At 46.2% G+C, this 23507-nt stretch overlaps 1 protein-coding gene across 2 annotated transcripts in view; it reads left to right on the top strand.

Moving 5' to 3' along the window:
- The first annotated feature begins 7129 nt into the window (after window positions 1-7129).
- MFSD4A (major facilitator superfamily domain containing 4A) overlaps window positions 7130-23507 on the top strand; it is an 89054-nt gene continuing 72676 nt past the window's right edge. Inside the window, exons 1-2 of one of the 2 annotated variants that reach the window (XM_044286381.1) lie at window positions 7130-7429; window positions 7517-7803. In XM_044286381.1, the coding sequence (XP_044142316.1) occupies window positions 7574-7803 (230 nt within the window). In that variant the 5' untranslated portion in view covers window positions 7130-7429; window positions 7517-7573. Of the gene's footprint in view, window positions 7430-7516; window positions 7804-23507 lie in introns of those variants that run through there. The other variant, XM_044286382.1, reaches the window with a different exon arrangement.

Consider the following 23507-nt stretch of genomic DNA (forward strand, 5'->3'; position numbering starts at 1 on the left):
GCACAGACATGTGCCCGCAACCTCCACCAATTGTGGGGGATTAGCTCTTTTTCGGGGGTTGCAATCACACACTTCTACACGAAAAACAGGATTTAGGGGCCAAACTGTGCTTTATTGTGGTACACGGCATAAAGAAAGACATACAAAGCCAAAATAAAATACCTTGCCTGTCTAGGCCCTATCTAAACACATAGGTTTCCCTGACTCACCTAAAGCGTACCACAGTTCACATCAGTGATGAGATGCAGCTTTCCCAGCCCAACCTCCAGCAGCCTCCAGGCTGCTCCCACAACAATGTCTCCTTGGGGATAGTGGTCTCTCAGCCCTCTTGGCTCAGACCACACAGAGCCACTCCAGCCTTCTGTGTGCCAGTACCCACCACCTCTCACTCTGAGGATTCCTTTATCCCCAGGTGATTACTGCACCTGGTCTTTCTTCAGAACTGGTGAATGCGGGAAAGACACAGCAAATCCTGCCATATATCTCCCCTAACAACCATGAGGCCTGTCACTGCCTCACAATAGAGACAAGAAAATTGCCAAACTGCATCATGTGACATCCAGGCAAAATATCGTAGTCAACAAGTCGGCTCATCGCAAGGTCTATCAGTTCTGGTGTGACAAACACGGCAATGAAAGTGGCTTGTATACTTCATAATATTGAGATCACAGACGTCCATGTAAGCACACCGTGTGCATTACACAAGTCTGGAATGGTAGCCTGAAAAAAGGTGACAAAGCCTCAACTTTAATATTGTTATAAGAAGTGTTGGCTCAAAAAATATAAATAGTGAACAGTAGAAGATTGGAAACTGGTGATTTGGAGTCATGAGATGAAAGTCAATACACTGGGCTCTGATGGGTGCAAATGGGTCTGGAATAAACAAGGGAAAAGGGGGCTAACGGATCGAGAAATTGAAGAAACTGTCAAGTTCGGTGGAGCATGGGGTTCTTTCACAGCCAAAGGCGTTGGATACTTGACCAGGATCAATGGTAGTCTTAATGCTGAGCTATATGTGAGTATCCTACAAGACAAGTTACTTCATACACTCGAGTACTATGGGTATGAAAAAGACCAGCAAGACCTGAACCATATGTCAAGATTGGCAAATAAATGGTTCAATGTCAATGAAATAGAGGTGTTGGATTGCCCCCACCCCCCAACCTACACCCAATTGAACACTTGTGGGTAGAGTTAAAGAAATAGCTGTATTCGTACCCAATATGCATCAATATTGGGAACGTGTATAATAGACTTGGGAATAGATTTCAGTCGTGACATGCTTGATTCTGATGGAGAGCATGCCCAGAAGGATTCAGGCAGTGTTGAAAGCCAAAGGTGGATTTACAAAATTCTAACAAAATAAAATTTAGAATGCTAGGACCAAAACAGTAACAATGCAGTTACGTGACAGGAATCTGCAAAAGTAATCATACGCTAAATACAGTAGTTGCAAGTCAAATTTATGTATGGGATAGCCAAGATGATTGTCTATAAAATGATGGTAGTCTCATGTTCCAAGCTGTAGTGGATGGTGAGATATGGACCCTAAAAGTAAAAAATTCCAAACACCCTTTTGCTCGTTACCCTTTTGCTCGTCAGTGTATAATCACTTCTGTAGGGGCTCATGCACACAACCGTGTTTTTTGTCTGCATCTGATCCGTGTTTTTTGTGGGTCGGATGTGGACCCATTCACTTCAATTAGGTTGCAAAAGATGCGGACAGCATACAGTGTGCCATTCTTCGGTGCCCGCAAAAAAATAGAACATGTTCTATAGATGGCAGGACGTTCCGTAAAGGCAGAAAGCGCACATCCAGTATCTGTGTTTTGTGCACCGAAAAACCGCTACGGCCGTGTGCATGAGCCCTAAGCTTTGACATTTTTTCCACATCTATCCTGTGCTAATAGGTGACTAATATTATGATGTGCCTCTTCCTCTAATGTTTCCTAAGTCTGGGTTCACATTAGTGTTGATCGAGCACCAAAGTGCTCGGGTGCTCGAGTACCGAGCACCCGAGCACAATGGAAGTCAATGGGAGAGCCCAAGCATTAAACCAGGCACCCCCTGCTCTTAAGAGGGGAGGGTGTCTGGTTCATAGTAAAAGGTCAGAAATTGATGGAAACACCACTGAAATGGTTCGGGAACAGCATGGGGAGGATGTCTGGATGCATGTTGGACTCCCAGTTCGCTGCTGGGAACTATGTTGTCTGAGTAGTACGCAAATTTTACAGACTGACAATAATATGCAAAAAACTGGAGATAAAATCGATTTTAAAGGAAAAATTGTTAGGAAACTTTCTTTCCTGTATATTTACTTGTATATAAAGTGCAAGTGCTGCCAAAAATTACAAGGAACCAGCACTCTAATACACCCTTTATTACACATAAAGGATAGCATCATACACATCCTTGAAAAATTATGATTGCTGGCCAGCTGGTGACCCTCAAAAACATTAGGGATGAGGGCCTGCTGCTGAGCTGACCATCGAAAACATTAGGGGTTAGGGCATGCTGCCGAGCTGACCATCTAAAAAATGTTGTGGGCGAGGGCCTGCTGCCAAGCTGACCATCTAAAAAATGTTGTGGGCGAGGGCCTGCTGCCAAGCTGACCATCTAAAAAAACATTATTGGCGAGGGCCTGCTGCCGAGCTGACCATCTAAAAAATTTTGTAGGCGAGCGCCTGCTGCCGAGCTGACCATCTAAAAAAAATTGTGGGCGAGGGCCTGCTGCCAAGCTGACCATCTAAAAATGTAGGGGTGAGGGTCTGCTGCTGAGCTGACCCTCTAAAACACTATGGTTGAAGGCCTGCTGGTGACCCTGAAAAACATTATGGGTGAGGGCCTGCTGGTGACCCTCTAAAACATTATGGGTGAGGGCCCACTGCTGAGCTGACCCTCTAAAACATTAGGAGCAAGGGCAGCCTAATAAGTATGTTGATATGATGGAGGAGTAGGAGGAGGATAAGAAAAGGGAGATTGAATCATATACCCTTTTTAGTGGTGGAAGGGGTGCATGGGAATACATTGTATTCGATACACCTTAAAAGCTCCATTTAGAGTCCCTTTATGTTCAGCCGCTTTCCTCTGGTAGAGTAGAAAAGTCAGGGACAATCCAGGCCTTGTTCATTTTTATAAGAGTCAACCAGTCAGCATTTTCAGTTGACAGGCTGATGAACTTATCAGTTATTATGCCCCCAGCAGCACTAAATACACGCTCTGACAAAACTGCTGGTGGCAGGGCAGGCCAGCACCTCCAAGGCGTAGAGCGCCAGATTCGTGCCACTATGTCCAGCTTGGACACCCAATGGTTGTAAGGCACACAGGGATCACTGAGGATGCTGACACGGTCTGCTACGTACTCCTTCACTATCTTCCAAAATGTTTCCCTCCTTGTGACATTAGGCCGCGCATCAGGTTGAGGGTGCTGGTGGGGTGTCATAAAACTATCCCAGGCCTTGTAGAGTGTTGCCCTGACTCTGTTGGAACTGCTGTGTGTTCCCCTCGTCTCCCCTCCTCGTTTGGCCAAGGAACTACGAACTCTGCAGCCAGCGTTGTCAGTTGGAAATTGTTGGAGCAATTTTTCCACAAGGACCTTCTGGTATTGCACCATTTTGCTCGTCCTCTCAACCATAGGAATGAGAGATGAGAAGTTCTCTTTGTAGTGGGGGTGAACAACCATAATCGGTGTTGGCCAAAATGCGTACAACGCGAGGGTCACGGGAAAGGCAGCCTAACATACAGTCAGCCATGTGTGCCAGAGTCCCAACAGACAAGACTGTCCTCATCAGGAGGATGACTCTTAATCTCCTCATCCTTTTCCTCCTCTTCTACCCATCCATGCTGAACAGATGGAGTAAAACTTCCATGGGTACTACTCTCTGGTAGCGGAGGCAACTGTCTCCTGCTCCTCCTCCTCCTCATCATCCAATTTGCGCTGAGAAGACGAACTGAGGGTGGTCTGGCTATCACCCTGTGTATGGTACTCCCCCATTTCTCCCTCTTCTACATGCAAAGCGTCCGCCTTAATTGTGAGCAGTTCACCATCTGTGTTGATTCCTCAAAGTTGCGCAAAACCTCACAGAGGTCAGACATTAATGCCCACTCGTCGCTTGTGAAGAGCAGAAGCTGACTGGAAAGGCAACGACTATGTTGCAGCTGGTATTCCACTACTGCCCTCTGCTTCTCACAAAGCCTGGCCATGTAGAACGTGGAGTTCCAGCGCGTGCTCACGTCGCACAATAGTCTGTGAGCTGGCAATTGCAAGCGCTGCCAGACCGGCCGAAGCTGTTGATGACTTGCGCAAATGGGCACACACGCGGCGCACCTTCATCAGTAGCTCAGGCAAATTGGGGTAGGTTTTGAGAAAGTGCTGAACCACTAGGTTGCCGAGCTCCAAAGCCGACACCAAGTTATGGCCATTATCAGACACAACCATGCCTAGGTTGAGTGGCGAGAGCCACAGCTCAGTCTTGTCCCTTATTCCCTGCCACAGTTCTGTGGCGGTGTGCTGTTTGTTACCTAAGCAGATCAGTTTAAGCACAGCCTGTTGCCGCTTCCCCACTGCAGTGCTACACTGCTTCCAGCTACTGACTGATGTCTGACTGGTGCTGTAAGATGATAATTCAGAGGTGGAAGTGGAGGAGGAGGCGAAGGAGGAGAAGGAGGTTGTAGCCACTAAAGTAAGTGGTGGCGGAAACCCTGATGGAATCCTTGAGGTTGGTAGCACCTGTGCCATCCCAGGGTACGACTCGCTCCCAGCCTCCACAACGTTCACCCAGTGTGCCGTCAGGGAAATGTAACGTCCTTGGTCAAAAGCACTTGTCCATGTGTCAGTCTTTAAGTGGACCTTCCCAATAACTGCATTGGTTGCGGCACGGGTGATATTATGGGACACATGCTGGTGTAAGGCTGGGACTGCACACCGTGAAAAATATTGGCGGCTGAGGACAGAGTCCTGCGGGACAGCTGCCGCCACCAACAGGCTATGGAAAGCCTCTGTGTCCACAAGCCTAAATGGCAACAAAGGCCTGGGGTATAGATATCTGGGACACAGAAGTGGATGTGCTAGCTGATGGTGCTTGCGAAGGTCCAGGTGCATGGCAGGAGGCATTCGGGCCTGCGTCTTGGACAGGGGATTGGCCAGTACGTAATAGTACGTAACACTTCCCCGTCTCTTACTGCTCGCCTTGCGCATATTAAATGGTATACATGCTTGCAAATATGTCACACGTACAGTAGTGCAGGTACAGTGTATGCGCAAATAAAGTACACAGAATGTCACTGATATTTAGGATGTGCACAGGTTAAACAGGAGGTATAGCACAAGTAATGTCGCTGTCACCACCGCCTAATAAAAAATTACACTGAATGAATGTCACTGATATTTAGGCTGCGCACACGTTAAACGGGAGGTATAGTGCAAGTAATGTGCTGTAACCACTGCCTAATAAGAAATTACACTGAATGTCACTGATATTTCGGATGTGTTAACGTTATACTTGAGATGTAGCGCAGGTAATGATAGCGGCAAGGCTGAAATTAGCACTTGCCCCTCATGGTGTCACTGAGACACGTTTTACGTTATGGCCATGTTTTCTCCCCCCCCCCCCCCCCCTTCTCTTTTCTCTCCTTGTTTTTTCTCCTCAGGTGAAGCTGGCAACTGGACGGCAGGTGATTGGCTCAGGAGGGTTGCTGTCCGGTTGCTGGGCTTAGGCTATTTTTAGCCTGAATCAAGGATTGGCCAGGAGGTTCTGTGGCGGGAATGGAATCGCTATTTAAGGTCGGTCACTCACCTGGGTCCGGGCTGTTAGAATCTGCAAGCAAGAAGGAAGCATCCCCCGCCCGCCCTCCCATTTTATGTCGCGGTCTTTTGAATATGGGGGGGGGTTAGTCGCCCAGTCTTTTGGGTGGACGGATATTAACTTAAGGGAATGTTAGTTATTTATTTAATTTAAACTCAGTATGATTAATTTATTGTGGTAATATTTATTGGTTAACCCCCAGATTTTTAATAAAGACCGCGGCCTTATTTATCCACAGTTGGTCGTCTGTCGTTATTATAGGAATTAGTTATAAGGGGTTTGTTAGTTGTCGATTGTGACACCATGTCGCTGCCACCAGCAGAAAAAAAAATTTGACTGAATGTCACTGACATTTCGGATACGCAAACGTTATACAGGAGATGTAGCACAGGTAATGTAACTGTCCGCAGCGGACAGAAAAGTGCACTGGATGTTTTTAGGCTGCGCACACATTACTCAGGAGATGTAGCGCAGGTAATGTCGCTGTCTGCCACGGCCAAACAGTTGCCAGCTATTGAGCGCAGGTTGCGCTAAAAATATATATTGCTGCTAGATACAACTATAGTCCTTAAAAGGACTTTTGGGTCTCTAACAAGTTTTAGCAATTTAGTGCAGGTTACACTAAAAATATATATTGCTGCCACACACAATAGTCCTTAACAGGACTTTTGGGTCTATAACAATATAAAAACTAAAATATTGCTATTTCAATCCCTTTACTATATCTCACTTCTGCTCTCCAGCTCTTCCTGACTAATAATGAGCCGAAACACGTGTCATCGGGCGCTATATCGCACCCATGCGTTCCGACCAGCCTATTAATGTAATACCAGCAGCCAACATGGCTACGGCATTACAGTGAATGGCAGGACTCACCTACATGTTTATTGGCTCCGTAGCAGCCAACAAACATGCGCGGAGGAGACTCAAGCATCGCGCTCGAGCGCACACAGTATTGGGCCGAATGCTCGCCCAACAATAGTTCACATGTGACTGAATAGCTGTGGAACTGCCATTGCGGATTTTCGTGCAGATCTGCAGCATTGTATGGTACCAGCTAAGTGGACGAGAATTTCACAATTCTCATCCACATGCTATCTAAAAACCATTTTAGTGCAAAGAATGAAACTGTGTGAATCCAGCCTAAAAGAGGGCAGGGGACCAACAGGGTACAACCCTGGTGGTGGGAATCTTCTACAGTCTCACCAGGGCATTGTGGGGCAGAACTCCAGATAAAATCTAAACGTTCAAGTTGTGGCAGAGCCCAAATTCTTCATGTGACTTATTACCATAATGTATGTGTCTGAAATAAAAAGTGCCAAATCAACAAGTGAAGATATAAAGCTACCAAGGTGCAGCATGAAGGTCTCGCTCTAGACATGCGGTGTCCTGCAGTCTGTGCCCCCTCCCATGGCAATGCCTGGGCGCCTCCTCTTACTTCCTCACACCTCTTGTAAGTAGCTGCGCTTAATACAAGAACTGGAGAACTTAGCCCCGGAGCAAATAACGGGAGGAGGGAAGAAAGGAGACGGCCAGTGGAGCTGAGACAGTAAGTGAAGGAACCATACTAAGGAGTCTATGGAAGGAGGAAGAGGGAAGTTCAAACCCCACACAGGTATCTGCAAGTAAGTGACGTTTCCTTTGTAGGAGAGCAGGAAGGTGAGGCTCCATACAACCTGCCTGCCCTCCCTGACATTATAATCTCCCTCCAGGTTCTGAGAGACTGTGCCAGCTCCCCTGCCCTGCTCTGGGGTCTGGGAGAGTGAAGGATGTGGTGGGATGAGAACCTTCTCGCCCTCTTCAGGAGGAACCTGCAACCCACCATCACTTATTGGAGCGTTTTCTTCAGCTTTGGACTATGCATTGCGTTTTTGGGACCCACACTGTTGGATCTAAGGTGCCAGACTCACAGCAGCCTGCAGGACATCACATGGGTCTTCTTCTCTCAGCAGTTCTGTCTGCTTGTTGGCAGCACTGTAGGAGGATCCTTCAAGAAGTCGTGAGTACCAGATAAGAATTCCCAAATGTTAGCTGGCTACTGATGTTATCTATTATCTATCTATCTCATATCTATCTCATATCTATCTATCTATCTATCTATCTATCTATCTATCTATCTATCTATCTATCTATCTCATATCTATCTATCTATCTATCTATCTATCTATCTATCTCATATATATCTATCTCATATATATCTATCTCATATCTATCTATCTATCTATCTATCTATCTATCTCATATCTATCTATTATCTATCTGAGCGAGCGCAGAGAGAGCGAGCGCAGACCGAGCGAGCGCGAGCGAGCGAGCGAGAGAGAGCGAGCGAGCGAGCGAGAGCGAGCGAGCGAGCGAGCGCAGAGCGAGCGAGCGAGCGAGAGAGAGGAGCAGCGAGCGAGCGAGCGAGCGAGCGAGCGGCGAGCGAGCGAGCGCGCGCAGAGCGAGCGAGCGCAGCGAGCGAGCGAGCGAGCGCAGAGCGAGCGCAGAGCGAGCGACAGAGCGAGCGAGCGAGGAGCGAGCGAGCGAGCGAGCGCAGAGCGAGCGAGCGAGCGAGGAGCGAGCGCGAGCGAGCGAGCGAGCGAGCGAGCGAGCGAGAGCGAGAGAGCAGCAGCGAGCGAGCGAGCTATCGAGCGAGCGACGATCGAGCGCAGAGCGATCGATCGGCAGAGCGAGAGAGCGAGCGAGCGCTAGGAGCGAGCGAGCGAGGAGCAGAGCTATCGGAGCTATTAGCTATCTATCTATCATCTATCTATCTCTATCTATCTATCTATCTATCTATCTATCTATCTATCTATCTATCTATCTATCTATCTATCTATCTATCTATCTATCTATCTATCTATCTATCTATCTATCTATCTATCTATCTCATATCTATCTATCTATCTATCTATCTATCTATCTATCTATCTATCTATCTATCTCATATCTATCTATCTATCATATCTATCTATCTATATCTATCTATTATCTATCTATTATCTATCTATCTATCTATCTATCTATCCATCTACATGGAAGACACCAGTATTATATAGTTTTTGTGATTTTGCAGTGGGGCTCCTGATTGTCAGGTTATTCCTCTGGTATAGTGGCAATATCTAGTCGCTAAAAGAGTTATCCAGGATTAGGGTCCATTCACATGATCGTAGGCTGTCCGTGCCCATATTGAGAACCTCAAGCTAACCGGCCGTGTGAATCCTGTATCGTGGATGCGGACCCATTGCCTCGAACGTCACTGCTGCTGGTTATACCCCCTTTCCTCTTTCACCACGCTCCCTTTCTAAAAAGTGGAAAGAGCGGCGGTAAAAAGTGACACACTTTTAAAAAGTTGCAGTTAAAAAATGGCAAACGCATAATCTGCTACTTTTTAATGCCAAACCGCGGATCTGCAAAAAACTGAAGCTGGCCGCGTGCCTTCCGCAATTTGCGGAACGGAACGGACGGCCCATTGTAGACATGCCTATTCTTGTCCGCAAAACGGACAAGAATAGGACATGCTATATTTTTTTTGCGAGGCCACGGAACGGTGCAACGGATGCGGACAGCACGCGGAGTGCTGTCTGTATCTTTTGCGGCCCCATTGAAGTGAATGGGTCCGCATCCGAGCCGCAAAGATAGGGTCCGTAATCTCGCGATGCGAGAGCTAGCGCATGCGCAGTTCGTTCCCTGAGGCTGATGTCAGCACAGGGAAGGAATACTATGCAGACACTGTGCATGCACTAGCTCGCGCATCGTGAGATTATGGCGCTCTAGCTTTGTGACGTCGGGGAGCAAGGAGGAGATTCGGAGGATGTGGGGCGGTGCTGGGCTCCTTCACAGTGGGCGTGGCTTGCTCTGGAAACGTTAGTAGCCTCATTTACATATATATAAAATTGTTTTTTTGACACGGCTAGCCGTGATCTAGCAGCCCATGTCCTCAGCTCTATACGCAAAATCCAGGTGACAGGTTATTTTTAAATAATAAAGCATTAGGGTCCTTATACTGTACATATACATTTTGTATTGGCTTTTTTTTCCCAGTAAAAAAACACCAGAATACTGTAGGTGTAAGCATTCCTTTTTAATTCTTCTGCACTTTTTGTGGCAGGTTTTTCTGCCTACTACTAGAGTTTTCTTCATGGTATCTTTTCCCTATATTCATTGCATAAAAAAAAAAAACTGAAAGAAAAGACTCCACCTAATTAACAAAAACACCAGGAGCAAAAAAACGAAACAAAACAAATAAACGCTTGTGTTTGTTGCATTTCATATTTCCCATAGACCTTCAGCTAACATCTGGAGCATGTGTTTTTACAGAAAAAAAAAGTGCAAAAGAAAGTCACTAAAAATACAAAAGTGCAGCAAAAACCTATATATGTGAAGGCACCCATAACCACTGAAAGCCTCTTTCACTTGAGCGTATTTGCAATCCGTAAACACTTATTTTATGTTCCGGAATTTGCTGCTAATGTTAGGATACCTGAGGTTTTTTAGTTTTTGCGTTTTCATTTTTCTTCCCTATTTTCCTTGAGCCATAACTTTTTTATATTTCTGGTCACATAGCTGTATGAGGGCTTATTTTTTGCGGAACAAGTTGTACTTTCTAATTCCACAATTCATTATGGCATAAAATGTAGTGGGAAGCGGTAAAAAATAAATCCAAATTGGGTAGAATTGGAAAAAAAAAATCAATTCCTCCACAGTTTTACGATTTTTTTTCCCACGGCGTTTTATTTACGACAAAACTGACCCATTTCCTTAATTCCCTGGGCCAGTACGATTACAACAATACCCCATATGTGTAGGTTCTTTATGTCTAAATAGTGATAGTGTAAAAATACATTTAAACTTTGATAATAATTTTTTTTTTTTTACACCACCATATTCTGACCCCATAACTTTTTTTTATACTTTTGTCTACTGAGCCGTTTAGGGGCTCATTGTTTTTATTGATACAATTTTGGAGTGTGCTTGACTTTTTGATCACATTTTATTACTTTTTGGTGTAAGAGAAGCAATAAAATAATGGCAAATCGTTTCATTTTGACCCTTTTTTCCGTTACGCCATTCGCCGTAATGGAATTTTTCTTTGCAATTTTAATAGTATGGGCGTTTTCAGTCGTAGTGATACCCATGATGTTTATATTTATTGTTATTTAGGTATTTATTTTTTAATTATACGGAAAGGGGGGTGATTTAAAATTTTATATATTTTTTATATATATTTTTTTTAATTAAACATTTTTGTGATGATTTTGTGACTCGTATATGAGCCCATAAATAATGTTTTTTAGGCCCCTTTCACACGGGCGAGTATTCCACGCGGATGCGATGCGTGAGTTGAACACATTGCACCCGCACTGAATCAGGACCCATTCATTTCTATGGGGCTGTTCACATGAGCGGTGATTTTCACGCATCACTTGTGCATTGCATGAAAAACGCAGCAAGCTCTATTTTGTGCGTTTTTCACACAACGCAGGCCCCATAGAAGTGAATGGGGCTGCGTGAAAAACGCAAGCATCCGCTTCTGTGAAGAAGTTCGGGTTTGGGTACCAAACATGCAGATTTTTCTCACGCGCGTGCAAAACGCATTACAATGTTTTGCACTCGCGCTGAATAATCGCGCATGTTCCCGCAATGCACCCGCACCTTTTCCCGCAACGCCAGTGTGAAAGAGGCCTTAATGTTTAATTTTTGTCTATCAGGGATTTTTTAAATGCCATTTAAACTCAATTTTGCTTATTTCTTATCCTGGCCTGCCATCTGGTGGGCAAAATAAGAATTTCAGCATGAACACTTTCAGCCTCATCAGCGAGGCTGAAAGTGTTCAGCGCAAGTGGCCACACGGGGCATTGGTAGGAAGCGCTTACGGGTTTTTGCGCATTTACCGCGATCAGCATTATTGCCAGTCACGGTAATTAGCCGCAGGTCTCTGCTGTTTGGAACAGCAGAGATCTGCCGGCCATGGCGCCCGCTGCATGTTTACACATCGCTTCAGCGCCGTACATATACAGCGCTGGTAGCTAAGGCTCTATTCTCATGGGCAGGCTCGGACTGGCCCACCGGGGAGGCGGGGGGTTCCTCGGTAGGCCCCCAGTCTCCTGCGCCCAGAGATAAGACTGAGGAGCAACTATTTCTCTTGTTTCTCAGGAGAGATAATTATTGTAGCCACTAGGTGGTAGTATCGCACAGTGATGCAGCCTCCTACTGGTTTCTCAGGAGAGATAATTATTGTAGCCACTAGGTGGTAGTATCGCACAGTGATGCAGCCTCCTACTGGTGTACATTGTACAGGAGGCCCTGCAGTATCCTAAGCTTCCCGGGCTGCTGGCAGTGAAAGAGGAGAGAACATGTCTGGCCATCCTCCTGCCCTCCCTGCTGTCCGAAAACTGTGGTTGCTGGAGAAAAGGACTCCTCTGCGGTGCTGGGCTAATTTCTCAGGTGACAGTAGTGAGCTGTAGGAGACTTGTTTATGTTAGACACAGATCTGTGTGTGTGTGCTGCTCTCTGCAGAGTTCAGAGTGGCATTGGGAGGACTCTTCCCAATGCCTCTGCTTTAGGTGCACCCCCATTAGTTCCACGGCTCCAATGCCCCCACTCTCAATGCACCCCTAATATTGCCCCCCAATGCCCTCACTCTCAATGCACCCCTAATATTGCCTCTTCTCCAGTTGCCCCCCTAATACCTCTGCTCCAGGATCCCCAGTATGACCCTGCCTCAGGCGACCCTAATGCCTCTGCTTTAGTTGTACCCCCATAAATGCCCCAGCTCCAGATGCCCCCACTCTAAATGCACCTCTAATATTGCCTCTTCTCCAGTTACCCCTGCTTCAGGATCCCCACAATTCCTCTGACTCAGGTGACCCTAATGCCTCTGTTTCAGGTATGACCTTCCGTTTGTGCCCTTTACTCACATTGCTTCTCTAGCACCTTTGCTTGGGCTTTGTTAAAGGTTATGACCTGCAAAGGGGGTTGGACTTATGACTGAAAAATTCTGCATAGTGCGTCATATTCTCCAGTATTGACACGTATCACTGCTATCACTGCATAGCATCACTGCTATCCTGTAAAGAGATACTGGTGGTTCAGTGGTGGAGGATTTAAAAGGGTTGTCCAGGTTTTCAAGTTATCCTCTCCACACCATAGGGCATAACTATATGATTAGTGGGGTCTGATTCTGCGACCCCCCACTGATCCCAGGAACGGGTCCTGTTCCCCCTTTTGATTGTGTGGCAGGCCACACATATGCCCTGCTGCTCCATTTATTCTCTTTGGGACCACTGGAAATAGCCAGCGCTGTACTTTGTCATCTGCAGTAACCCTATAGAGAATGGATTGAGAGGCAGGGCATATGCTCGACCTGCTACTCAATCAAGAAGAGGGATCAGTGGGGGATCACTTCGTTATTCCCGATCCTAGTTTGACACATATTTTGGGCCAAATTTTTTATTTTTATTTATTTTTTACACCCAAAGAAAACCTTTAAAGGGGTATTCCCATCTTGCTAAATCAGCCTGAGCTGTAGTTACAGCAGAATTCACTTCCTGGTTTTCCACAGCTAAGGCTGGGCGGGCTTAGGCAGTTTGAGTGAAGGCCGGCCACGCCTCCTTATTACATCACACTGAGAACTCAGTCCTTGCGTGCTAGTTCATGTGAAGAGTATGACTCATCAGTCTGGCAGCCTGCAGTGTCTGTGAGGCCCCTCCCCCTGCTGGGGGAATCAGAGAGCTATGTGAAGTGAGCTCAGTGCAGAGTAACACCTGGCTGCTCTGCAGTTTTACACACAAAATCTCTGTATGATATTTTACAAACCCGTTCTGTGCTTCAAAAACTATAATTCCATATTATACATTAGCTCAAAAGCTTGACCAACCCCCACCCACCAGCACTGATGCAGATTTGTTTCCATTGCAGCTGTACTCTAGTTGTGTATAAACCTACAGCCCTGCTACATCTTTATTCTACTCCCCCACTAGCACTGTCTGAAAAGCTTCATATACAGCTCTGCTACATCTGTCTGTTTATCTTTTCCATCAGCATTGATGCTGACCCACCACATATACAGCACTGCTACATCTGTCTATTCCCTTCCCCATTAGAACTGTGTCTGAACAGCAGCATATTCAGCACTGCTACATCAGTTTCTCTCTTCCACTAGCATTGATGCTGACCCGTCACATATACAGCTCTGCTAAATCTGTTTCTCTCTTCCACCAGCATTGATGCTGACCGGACACATATACAGCTCTGCTACATCTGTCTATTCCCTTCTCCACTAGAACTATGGCTGAACAGCAGCATATTCAGCTCTGCTACATCCATCAGCCCACCCATATGCCTCCAACAGCACCCCGTATGCCTCATACAGACCCCCATATGCCTCAAACAGCCCCAATATGCCTTAAACAGCGCCCATATGCCTTCAACAGCGCCCATATGCCTCCTACAGCCCCCATTGTGCCTCCATCAGCCCCCATTGTGCCTCCATCAGCCCCATTGTGCCTCCATCAGCCCAAATGCCTCCATCAGCCCCCATTGTGTCTCCATCAGCCCCCATTGTGCCTCCATAAGCCCCCATATGCCTCCATCAGCCCCCCAAGTGCCTCCATCAGCCCCCATTGTGCCTCCATCAGCCCCCCATATGCCTCCATCAGCCCCCAAGTGCCTCCATCAGCCCCCCAAGTGCCTCAATCAGCCCCCCAAGTGCCTCCATCAGCCCCAAGTTCCTCCATCAGCCCCCATTGTGCCTCCATCAGCCCCCATTGTGCCTCCATCAGCCCCCAAGTGCCTACATCAGCCCCCATTGTGCCTCCATCAGACCCCATATGCCTCCATCAGTCCCCATATGCCTCCAACAGCCCCCCAAGTGCCTCAATCAGCCCAAGTTCCTCCATCAGCCTCCATCAGCCCCCATAGGCCTCCATCAGCCCCCATTGTGCCTCAATCAGCCCCCCAAGTGCCTCCATCAGCCCCCATTCTGCCTCCATCAGCCCCCATATGCCTCCATCAGCCCCTATATGCCTCCATCAGCCCCCATATGCCTCCATCAGCCCCCCAAGTGCCTCCATCAGCCCAAGTGCCTCCATCACCCCCCATATGCCTCCATCAGCCCCCATATGCCTCCATCAGTCCAAGTGCCTCCATCAGCCCCCATTGTGCCTCCATCAGCCCCCCAAGTGCCTCCATTAGCCCCCCAAGTGCCTCTATCAGCCCCCAATCGTTGGTGGAATTGGTGGTGCATGTAAAAATAATACTCACCCACCGCTTATGAAGTTGTCTCCCGGTCCTCCTCTCCGACGTTGTTCGGACTCGTCCCTTCGTTGCACGAACTGTTCGGGCGGCTGCGCATGTGCAGAACTATATTCTGTTGTGCTGCGTTGGAGCGGCTCTCTTTTAGACGCGGCTCAAAAGGATATGGATCCGCGCATGCGCGGCCACCCGACGTGCGCGCTCCCTGTAAAGTAAGAGAGGCCAGCCACTGGATCACCAGGGTAAGCTCTGCGCAAGCGCGGCCCATGGATGGGGCCGGCGATCGGTGGCCGTATCCATGGGTAGCGAATATAAACAATAGAATTAGTTTTTTTCGGTTTTTGAAGAAAACAATAGGATTTAAAAAATAGATTATATTTAGAGAAATGCTTAATGGGGGGTATATGATTGATTCAAACATGATCAAGAAGATGGGAATACCTTTTTAAGGATAGGGAATGTGAAAAGGTCCAACAGCTATAACACGACAGGTGATAAGTGTCTGATTGGTGGGGTCTGACTGCTGGGACCCCCATGATCAAGGGAACGTGGTCTTAAGACCATAGATTGGTGGTAATGTAATTGAATGCCTCGGGACCCCTTTTTTCATGATCAGTAGGTGTTCCAGCAGTCAGACCCCAGCAATCTGATATTTATCCTAAGGCAATAGATCATTATGGTAGGACAACCCTTTTAATTATAATATTATGTACAATATGAGGAGGTTAAGATTTGGTAAATTTCATGCCAGACATTGATACTTAAAGAGGTTAAAGGGTTTGTCTCACTTCAGTAAATGGCATTTATCATGCAGTTAATACAAGGCACTTACTAATGTATTGTGATTGTCCATATTGCCTCCTTTCCATCACATTATACACAGCACGTATCCGTGGTTTTAACCACTCTGCAATCCAGCAGCCGTGGCCGTGCTTGCACACTATAGGGAAAGGCTGGAAGTGCCCATAGGCCAACACCTTTACCTATAGTGTGCAAGCACGGCCACCGCTTCTGGATTGAAGAATGGTCAAAACCATGGCTATGTGCTGTGTATAATATGATGGAAAGAAGGCAATATGGACAATCACAACACATTAGTAAGTGCCTTGTATTAACTTTCTCTATATGATAAATGCCAATTGCTGAAGTGAGACATCTCCTTTAACCCCTTTAAGTGTGTTACACCTAATAGGGTTAGGCATAAATGTCTTGGTGTGTGCCTTGCGTATTTCCTTTGTGTGATTGGTGTGTGTTGTATATGATCTATGTATCAGTGGCATGTGACCCATGTATAAGTTTCTTGTGTGCCACACGTGTCCAATGAGTGATTGGTGTGCGCTGCATGTGTCTTGTTTCTGACTGACTTAAGTGCAGGATATCCATATATGTGTAAATTCTGACATATGTATGTTTGTGCATTTTGCTGTGAATGTCTGCCATCATACTTCATCTTTAATATTTCTGTTATCACTGTAAGTGCTCATGAACACGACCAATGGATGTTTTGCAGTCTACAAATTGCGGATCCGCAAAACATGGATACCGGGTGTGTGCATTCCACATTATGCGGAACAGAACAGCCGGCCTCTAATAGAGCAGTCGTATCCTTGTCTGAAATGCCGATAATAATATCATTTTGCAGAACGGCCATGCCTACATACAGACACGAAATGCACACGGAGTCTTTTATTTTTTTTGAGGCCCAATTGAAGAACAGACATAGAAAAAAAATAAGTTTGTGTGCAGGAGCCCTAAGGTGGGCCCCCAGAATCAGTTACACTGGTGGGCCCTAAGTACCCCAGTCCGACACTGCTCATGGGTGTATATTTTCTGTGAGTATTTGAAACCCGCAGCATGTCTGAGTTTTGTGCGGCTTTGCTTCCACATACACTGATTATAGTCTATGAGAGTGCATCACAAATACAAAAATCATGGATCCGCAAAATATGGATGCAATCTGTGTGCATTCCACAATTTTCACGGGACCCACTGTAAAAAAGCCTATTTTTTGTCTGCAAAACAGACAAGAATAGGACGCATTTTATAATTTGCGGCGGCCGGGCTGCATGGATGTGGACAGCAAACAGATTACATCCTTGTGCCGTTTTTTTTTTTTTTTGAGGATCCATAGAAATCTGCAAAAAATGCAGATTGGACACGGACAAAAATATGGTCCTGTGCTTGAGACCTAAGGAAGGAATATGGATGAATTACTGAAGTAATGACAATATGGATGGATTTTGATACGCTCGTGTGAATGTGGCCAAAGTTCAGTTAAGAAATCAGGACTTGGTGCCTATGACCTTAATACAGAATTGTAGGGACTCTGTATTCACCGTATGGTGCCTCTGTATTTATTGCATTGGTTGTAGGGTGCATATCTCTGCTATATGGCATGCATTTGTCTCTGAAACCAGAGGCAGTATGGGGCCATAGATGTCTATGGATGCTGTATTCCAGAAGCCATAACTGGTATCCATAATGTGTCTGTGTGACTGAGCCTTATGGGTACTTTCACACCTGCAGCAGAGGATTCCGGCAGGCAGTTCAGTCGCCTGAACTGCCTGCCGGATCCGGCAATACGGACGTAAACTGATGGCATTTGTCAGACGGATCCGGATGCAGATCCGTCTGACAAATGCATTGAAACACCGGATCCGTCTCTCTGATGTCATCTGGAAGAACGGATCCGGTATAATAATTTTTTTCATTTTTAAAGGTCTGACAGGAAAGCCGGATCCGTTCTGCCGGAACACTTAATGCCGGATCCGGCTCTAATACAGTTCAATGTATATTAATGCCAGCTTTTAGGCAAGTGTTCAGTATTTTTGGCCGGAGATAAAACTGCAGCATGCTGCAGTATTTTCTCCGTCCAAAAAACGTAAGAGGGACTGAACTGATGCATCCTGAACGTATTTCTCTCCATTCAGAATGCATTAGGATAAAACTGATCAGTTATTTTCCAGTATTGAGCCCCTAGGACTGAACTCAACACCGGAAAACAAAAACGCTAGTGTGAAAGTACCCCTAATCAAGTGTTTGAGATAAAGATGCAATACCAGGCACATTCTGTGGACTAGAGGGGTGCTGTTTCTGGAAAAAGCAGATCATCACTGAGAGTCAGAGCATTTTAAACCAGGTGGAGGAATGGTCATACGCATACCCAAAAAGAGAAATGTAGTACACAAGATTTTACGACAGGAAATACAAAAACATACTTTTCAGACACTCCACGTGGGAGGATTTTATTAATGACATGTTCACAGTTTACAGTTGTCCCTGCTTCTAAGTGAGTTTTATTTTTCCGTAAATGAACAGTGAAGCATATGGCCATGTGTTTCATACACAATGAATATGGCATCCCTGCATATGTTGTGTGACAGCTGGCAGAATTGGATTAGCTTTGGCTTGAAAGAGTCAAACCTAAAGATTTATTCACAGATGCCAACAGTGATTGCTTCTGGATGTTGCTCTCGACTGTTCAGACAGCTCTTAAATGTGATTTAAGGCCTCTTTCACGTCCGTGATGTGGACCAAACACGCCACTTGATGTTTATGGGTCTGTGAGAACCACTGGCATCAGTGGTTTTGACTGACCATTGGTAGGAGATCCCTTTTCAGCCTTGCAGTGTCCATGGAATACGGATGACAGACAGAGGGCACATCTTCATGGATGAACCACTGACCTTCTTGTCATGGATGTCATCACGAACAGGGACGTGTGAGGGAGGCCTAATGGGTTAAAAAGTTCTTCAGCATCCACTTTTGCTTATTTTTGCCTTTGTTGTGGCCTTTTTTTCATCTTTGGTTTTTGCGGTGCTTTTTGCCCCAGATGTTAGCTGAAGGTGTATGGGAAATATGAAACACAAGACACATAATTGTTTTTGAACCTGAAATTTTTGTTGATTGGGTGGTGTTTTTTGTCTTTCTGGCTTCTTTTTAAAAAATGTACCATTTTGGAGCTTTTGGCATTTTTTTAGAGAGATTTTGCCAACACCTCTGCAACAGTGCATTCAGAAAGTCTTCAGATTCTTTCACTTTTTATTATGTTGTGGTCTTGTGCCAAAATAATAAAAAAAATCACACTTTTCCCAATCATTCTACACTCAATACCCCAAAACGAGAAAGAGAAAACAGAATGTTAGAAATCTTTGCCAATTTATGGAAAAGGATAAACTAAAATCTTGCATTGACATAAGTATTTAGACCCTTTAGGGCTGTTTCACACAGTCAGTATTTGGTCAGTATTTTGCATCTTTATTTGGTCAGTATTTGTAAGCCAATAGAAGAACAGGGACCTACAGAGAAAAGGTATCATAGAAATAATTGTGTCTTCTGTGTTTTCGACCCACTCCTGATTTTGGCTTACAAATATTGATGCAAAAATACTGATCGTATTACTGACCGTGTGAAAAAAGCTCAAGACTTAGTTGAAGCACCTTTGGCAACAGTTACAGTCTACAGTCTTCATGGGTATGATGCCACAAGGTTTGCACACCTGGCTTTGGAGATTTTCTGCTATTATTCTGTACAGATCATGTCAAGATCTGTCAGGTTGGATAGGGATCGTCAATGGACAGCCATTTTCAGGTCTCTCCACAGATTTTCCATTGAGTTCAAGTTCAGGGCTATGGCTGGGCCACTCAAGGACATTCAAAGTTGTTCTTAAGCCACTCCTGTGTTGTCTTAGTAGAGTGCTTAAAGACAGGGGTGCACCTAGCCTTTCTGATGCCTGAGGCAAAAATTAAAACAGCGCCCCCCTTTCCCCAATGCCCATACCAAATTCTAAACCTAACCCCCTCCCTCCTATCATACAGGGTAATACAGCACCCGATACCTCTTACATCCAGTGACGTCTTCTCTGATGTAGATGTTCTCTTTCCTCATCTTCTCCCTTCAGACCAGACTGCCATGATTTTTGACAAAAAAAATTATCTTAGTTTCCTACTTTTCCATCATCCTCCCATCTTCTGTTCAACTCATCCTACCACCTCCAATACAGTGCCTGCTGTGCTCCCCAATATTATACTGCAGAAACAGATAAACCCTCTGATAATACTAGTACCATGCAGATAGTGCCCTTCAATAATTATTGGCACACAGTGTCCTAAAATAACTGCGCCCAGCAAACAATGTCCCCCAAAATAACTGTGCTAAGCTGATACTGTGCCAGGATGTCCCCCACGGTAATAGTGCTCCGACCAATAGTAATAATTCTCTGCCAGAGTGCACTTGGTAGTAATAGTGCTCCTACAGGGCTCCTAACATGTCCCCACTGTGCCCCAGAAGTAATAAAGCTCCCATAGTACCTATTCTAGTAATCATGTTCCCCATAGCCCCCAGTAGTATTAAAGCCCACCATAATGCCCCCCAGTAGTAATAGTTCTCCGTATAATGTGACAGTAGAAAAATGCCCCTTAGAAAGAGCACCAGTACAAAAAATGCCACTTATGTGCGCCAGTACAAATAAATGCCCCCATGTGTGCCAGTGTGCCTAATGTCCACTAGTACAAAAAATACCCCCTCTTAGTGTCCCAGTTGAGCTGATGTCCCATAGTGCCCCCAAAATATGTACCAGTATAAAAAAAAACTATGTAATGCCCCCATAGTGCTCCTCTCCCTTTCCCATAGTGCCCCCATAATGTACCAGTATAAAATACCCCTATATAGTACCCCCAGTAGATGCCCCCATAGTGTTCCTCTCCCCCTTCCCCATAGTGCCCCCATAATGTGCCAGTATAAAATTCCCCTATATAGTGACCGCAGATGCCATCAGTTTCCCCCATAATGTGTGCCAGTATAAAATGCCCCTATATAGTGCCCGCAGTAGATGCCCTCAGTGTCCCCCATAATTTGCTAGTATAAAATACCTGTCACGGCTGGGGGTGGGGGAAACCCCCAGCCGTGCGGTGCCAGGAGATGGTAGGGTTACCACTTGGCCAAACAACACAGAATTAGGGAGCAGGTCACCTCCTGTTGCGTCCCTAACTCTGACCCTGTCTCCTACCTGCATGGGCCGACCTTGATGGTAGGAGGGCCCATACTCAGGAACCTCGGATCCCTGCTGACCCTCCGCAGATCCCTGACCTAGGAGCTGGGTGAGACGACCTACTCCTCCTTGGCACGGAGGAGCAGGAGTCTCAATGGCCAAGCAACAAGGGGAAACAGAAAACACCTTATGGCAGTGACAGGCAAACGCAATCAACACAACACTCACCTGCCACAGAACAACACAACCAGGAACCCATGTGCAGGTGCTGTTTGTTCAGGACACCAACAATGACAGCACACACAGACATCACACAGGGACCCGGACCATAAGCTGCAATGATACAGAAACCCCACACACACCTAGATAACACCGAATAACAAAGTTTTATGACCAGAAGGGAGGCCCCCACTGGTAGATGGTAATATACAGGAGGCTGCTCCAGCCATGCCTGGCTGAAAGCAACCTACTGAGCCCAGCCAGAGAACGAGGCTTTATAGGCCTAAGTGGCCACACCCACCGGTCAGAACACACCCAGTGACATCACACACACTGAGAAGAGAATTAACCCTTTCTGCACCACAGGAAAGGGAAAACACCAACTTAAAGGGGAAGTACACACAATACATAACACACACCAACACACTCACCTGTTACCGCCAGCAACGGCATGCGTGGCAACCATGTTCTGGGGAACAGCCAGCAGGCCGAGACCCTGCCACCACATGCACACAGCAACAGATGTTGCTGCGGACAACCGCAGGTGAAGGAAGGTGTCTCCGTGCATACAACACATGACCTAGTGCACCACAAACAGACAAAGGCAGTGCACATAAAACACGTTGCCAAGGGCAACCGCACGCATGCCTGTTATCCGCGGCAACCGCACCTGAGGCAAACCACTAGGTGCCCCCAGCTGCGGTTGACACAACACCAAAACCGCGGGTAACTGCATGCGGCTCCCAAGGAGTCACGACCATGACCAAGGGTCGTGACAATACCCCTTCTTAGTGCCCCCAGTAGATGCCACCATAGTGCTCCTCTTTCTCCCTTCCCCATAGTACCCCCATAACGTGTCCCAGTATAAAATGCCTCTATACAGATCCTACAGTAGATGTCCTCATAGTGCCCCCCATAATGTGCCAGCATAAAATCCCCCTTCTTCGTGCCACCAGTAGATGCCCCTATGGTGCTCCTCTCCCACTTCCCTATAGTGCCCCCCATAAAAAATACCCCTTCTTTGTGCCCTCACTAGATGCCCCCACAGTGCTTCAGTCTTTGCTTCCCCCATAGTGCCCCCATAATATGCCAGTATAAAATACCCCCATAGTGCTCCTCTCCCTTTCTCCACAGTGCCTCCATAATGTGCCAGTATAAAATACCCCTTCTTTGCCCTCAGTAGATGCCCTCATAGTGCTTCTGTCCTCCCTTCCCCCATAGTGCCCCCCTAATGTGGCAGTAAGAAATGCCCCTTCTTAGTGCCCCTAGATGTCCCCATAGTGCTCCTCTCCTGCATTGTGCCAAATAAAAAAAATAAACACATATACTTACCATGTGGCTGGCAGCGATGTCCCTTCCGACCTGTGTCCTGCGCTGTATGGTCAGGCGGCGTGATAACGTCACTGCACCGGCCTCTGATAGGCTGCAGGCCTAGTGCCTTTAGCCTATCAGAGGAACGGGGAAGGGAGACGCCTCTCCCCTGCCCTGCCACATCTTCCATCTGTATCACTGTCCTGGATCTCAGGTTTTAAGAATATATCTATACTTTGTTCAATTCAGCTTTCTCTCAACCCTAACCAGCCTCCCTGTCTATGTCCTATGTAACATAGTAACAAAGGGGGTTATTTACGACTTTTCCCTGCTCATGCCAGGTCTAAAAAAGAGGTCATGGCGAATAAAAGGGTCTAAATGTAAGCTAGCAAGGAATCTGGCTTACATTTAGACCGGCGCTGGATATGACAAAGTTATGTAGAGGCCGGTCTTTACGCTGAAAAAAAGACATACGTCCATCCAGTTCAGTCTGTTGATCTTGAGGAAGGCAAAAAAAAAAAAAACTGTCAGGCAGTCAAAATAACTCCCTGGATCAATCACCCTTCTTACGAAATCTAATAATTATAGCCTGTAATATTATTACACTCCAGAAATGAATCCAGGCACCTCTTCAATCCTTTTTGTGAGTTGACCATCACCACCATCCTCAGGCAGAGAGTTCTATTACCTCACTTCTTTTACAGTAAAGAACCCCCTTGAATATTTTTGTAGAAACCTTTCATCTAGATGTAGAGTATGTCTGCTCGTCACAGTCCTGGATATAAATGGATCATGGTAGAGGTCTCTGTACAGACCCTCAATATATGTATACATCATTCGCCCCGCAGTCATCTTTTTTTCTAAACTAAATAACCTGAATTTTTATCATCTTTACGGGAACTGTATTCCACCTATTCCAGTTATTGCTATAGTTGCCCTCCTCTGAACCC

The sequence above is a fragment of the Bufo gargarizans genome, chromosome 3 (genome assembly GCF_014858855.1).
Source record: "Bufo gargarizans isolate SCDJY-AF-19 chromosome 3, ASM1485885v1, whole genome shotgun sequence".
Taxonomy (NCBI): Eukaryota; Metazoa; Chordata; class Amphibia; order Anura; family Bufonidae; genus Bufo; species Bufo gargarizans.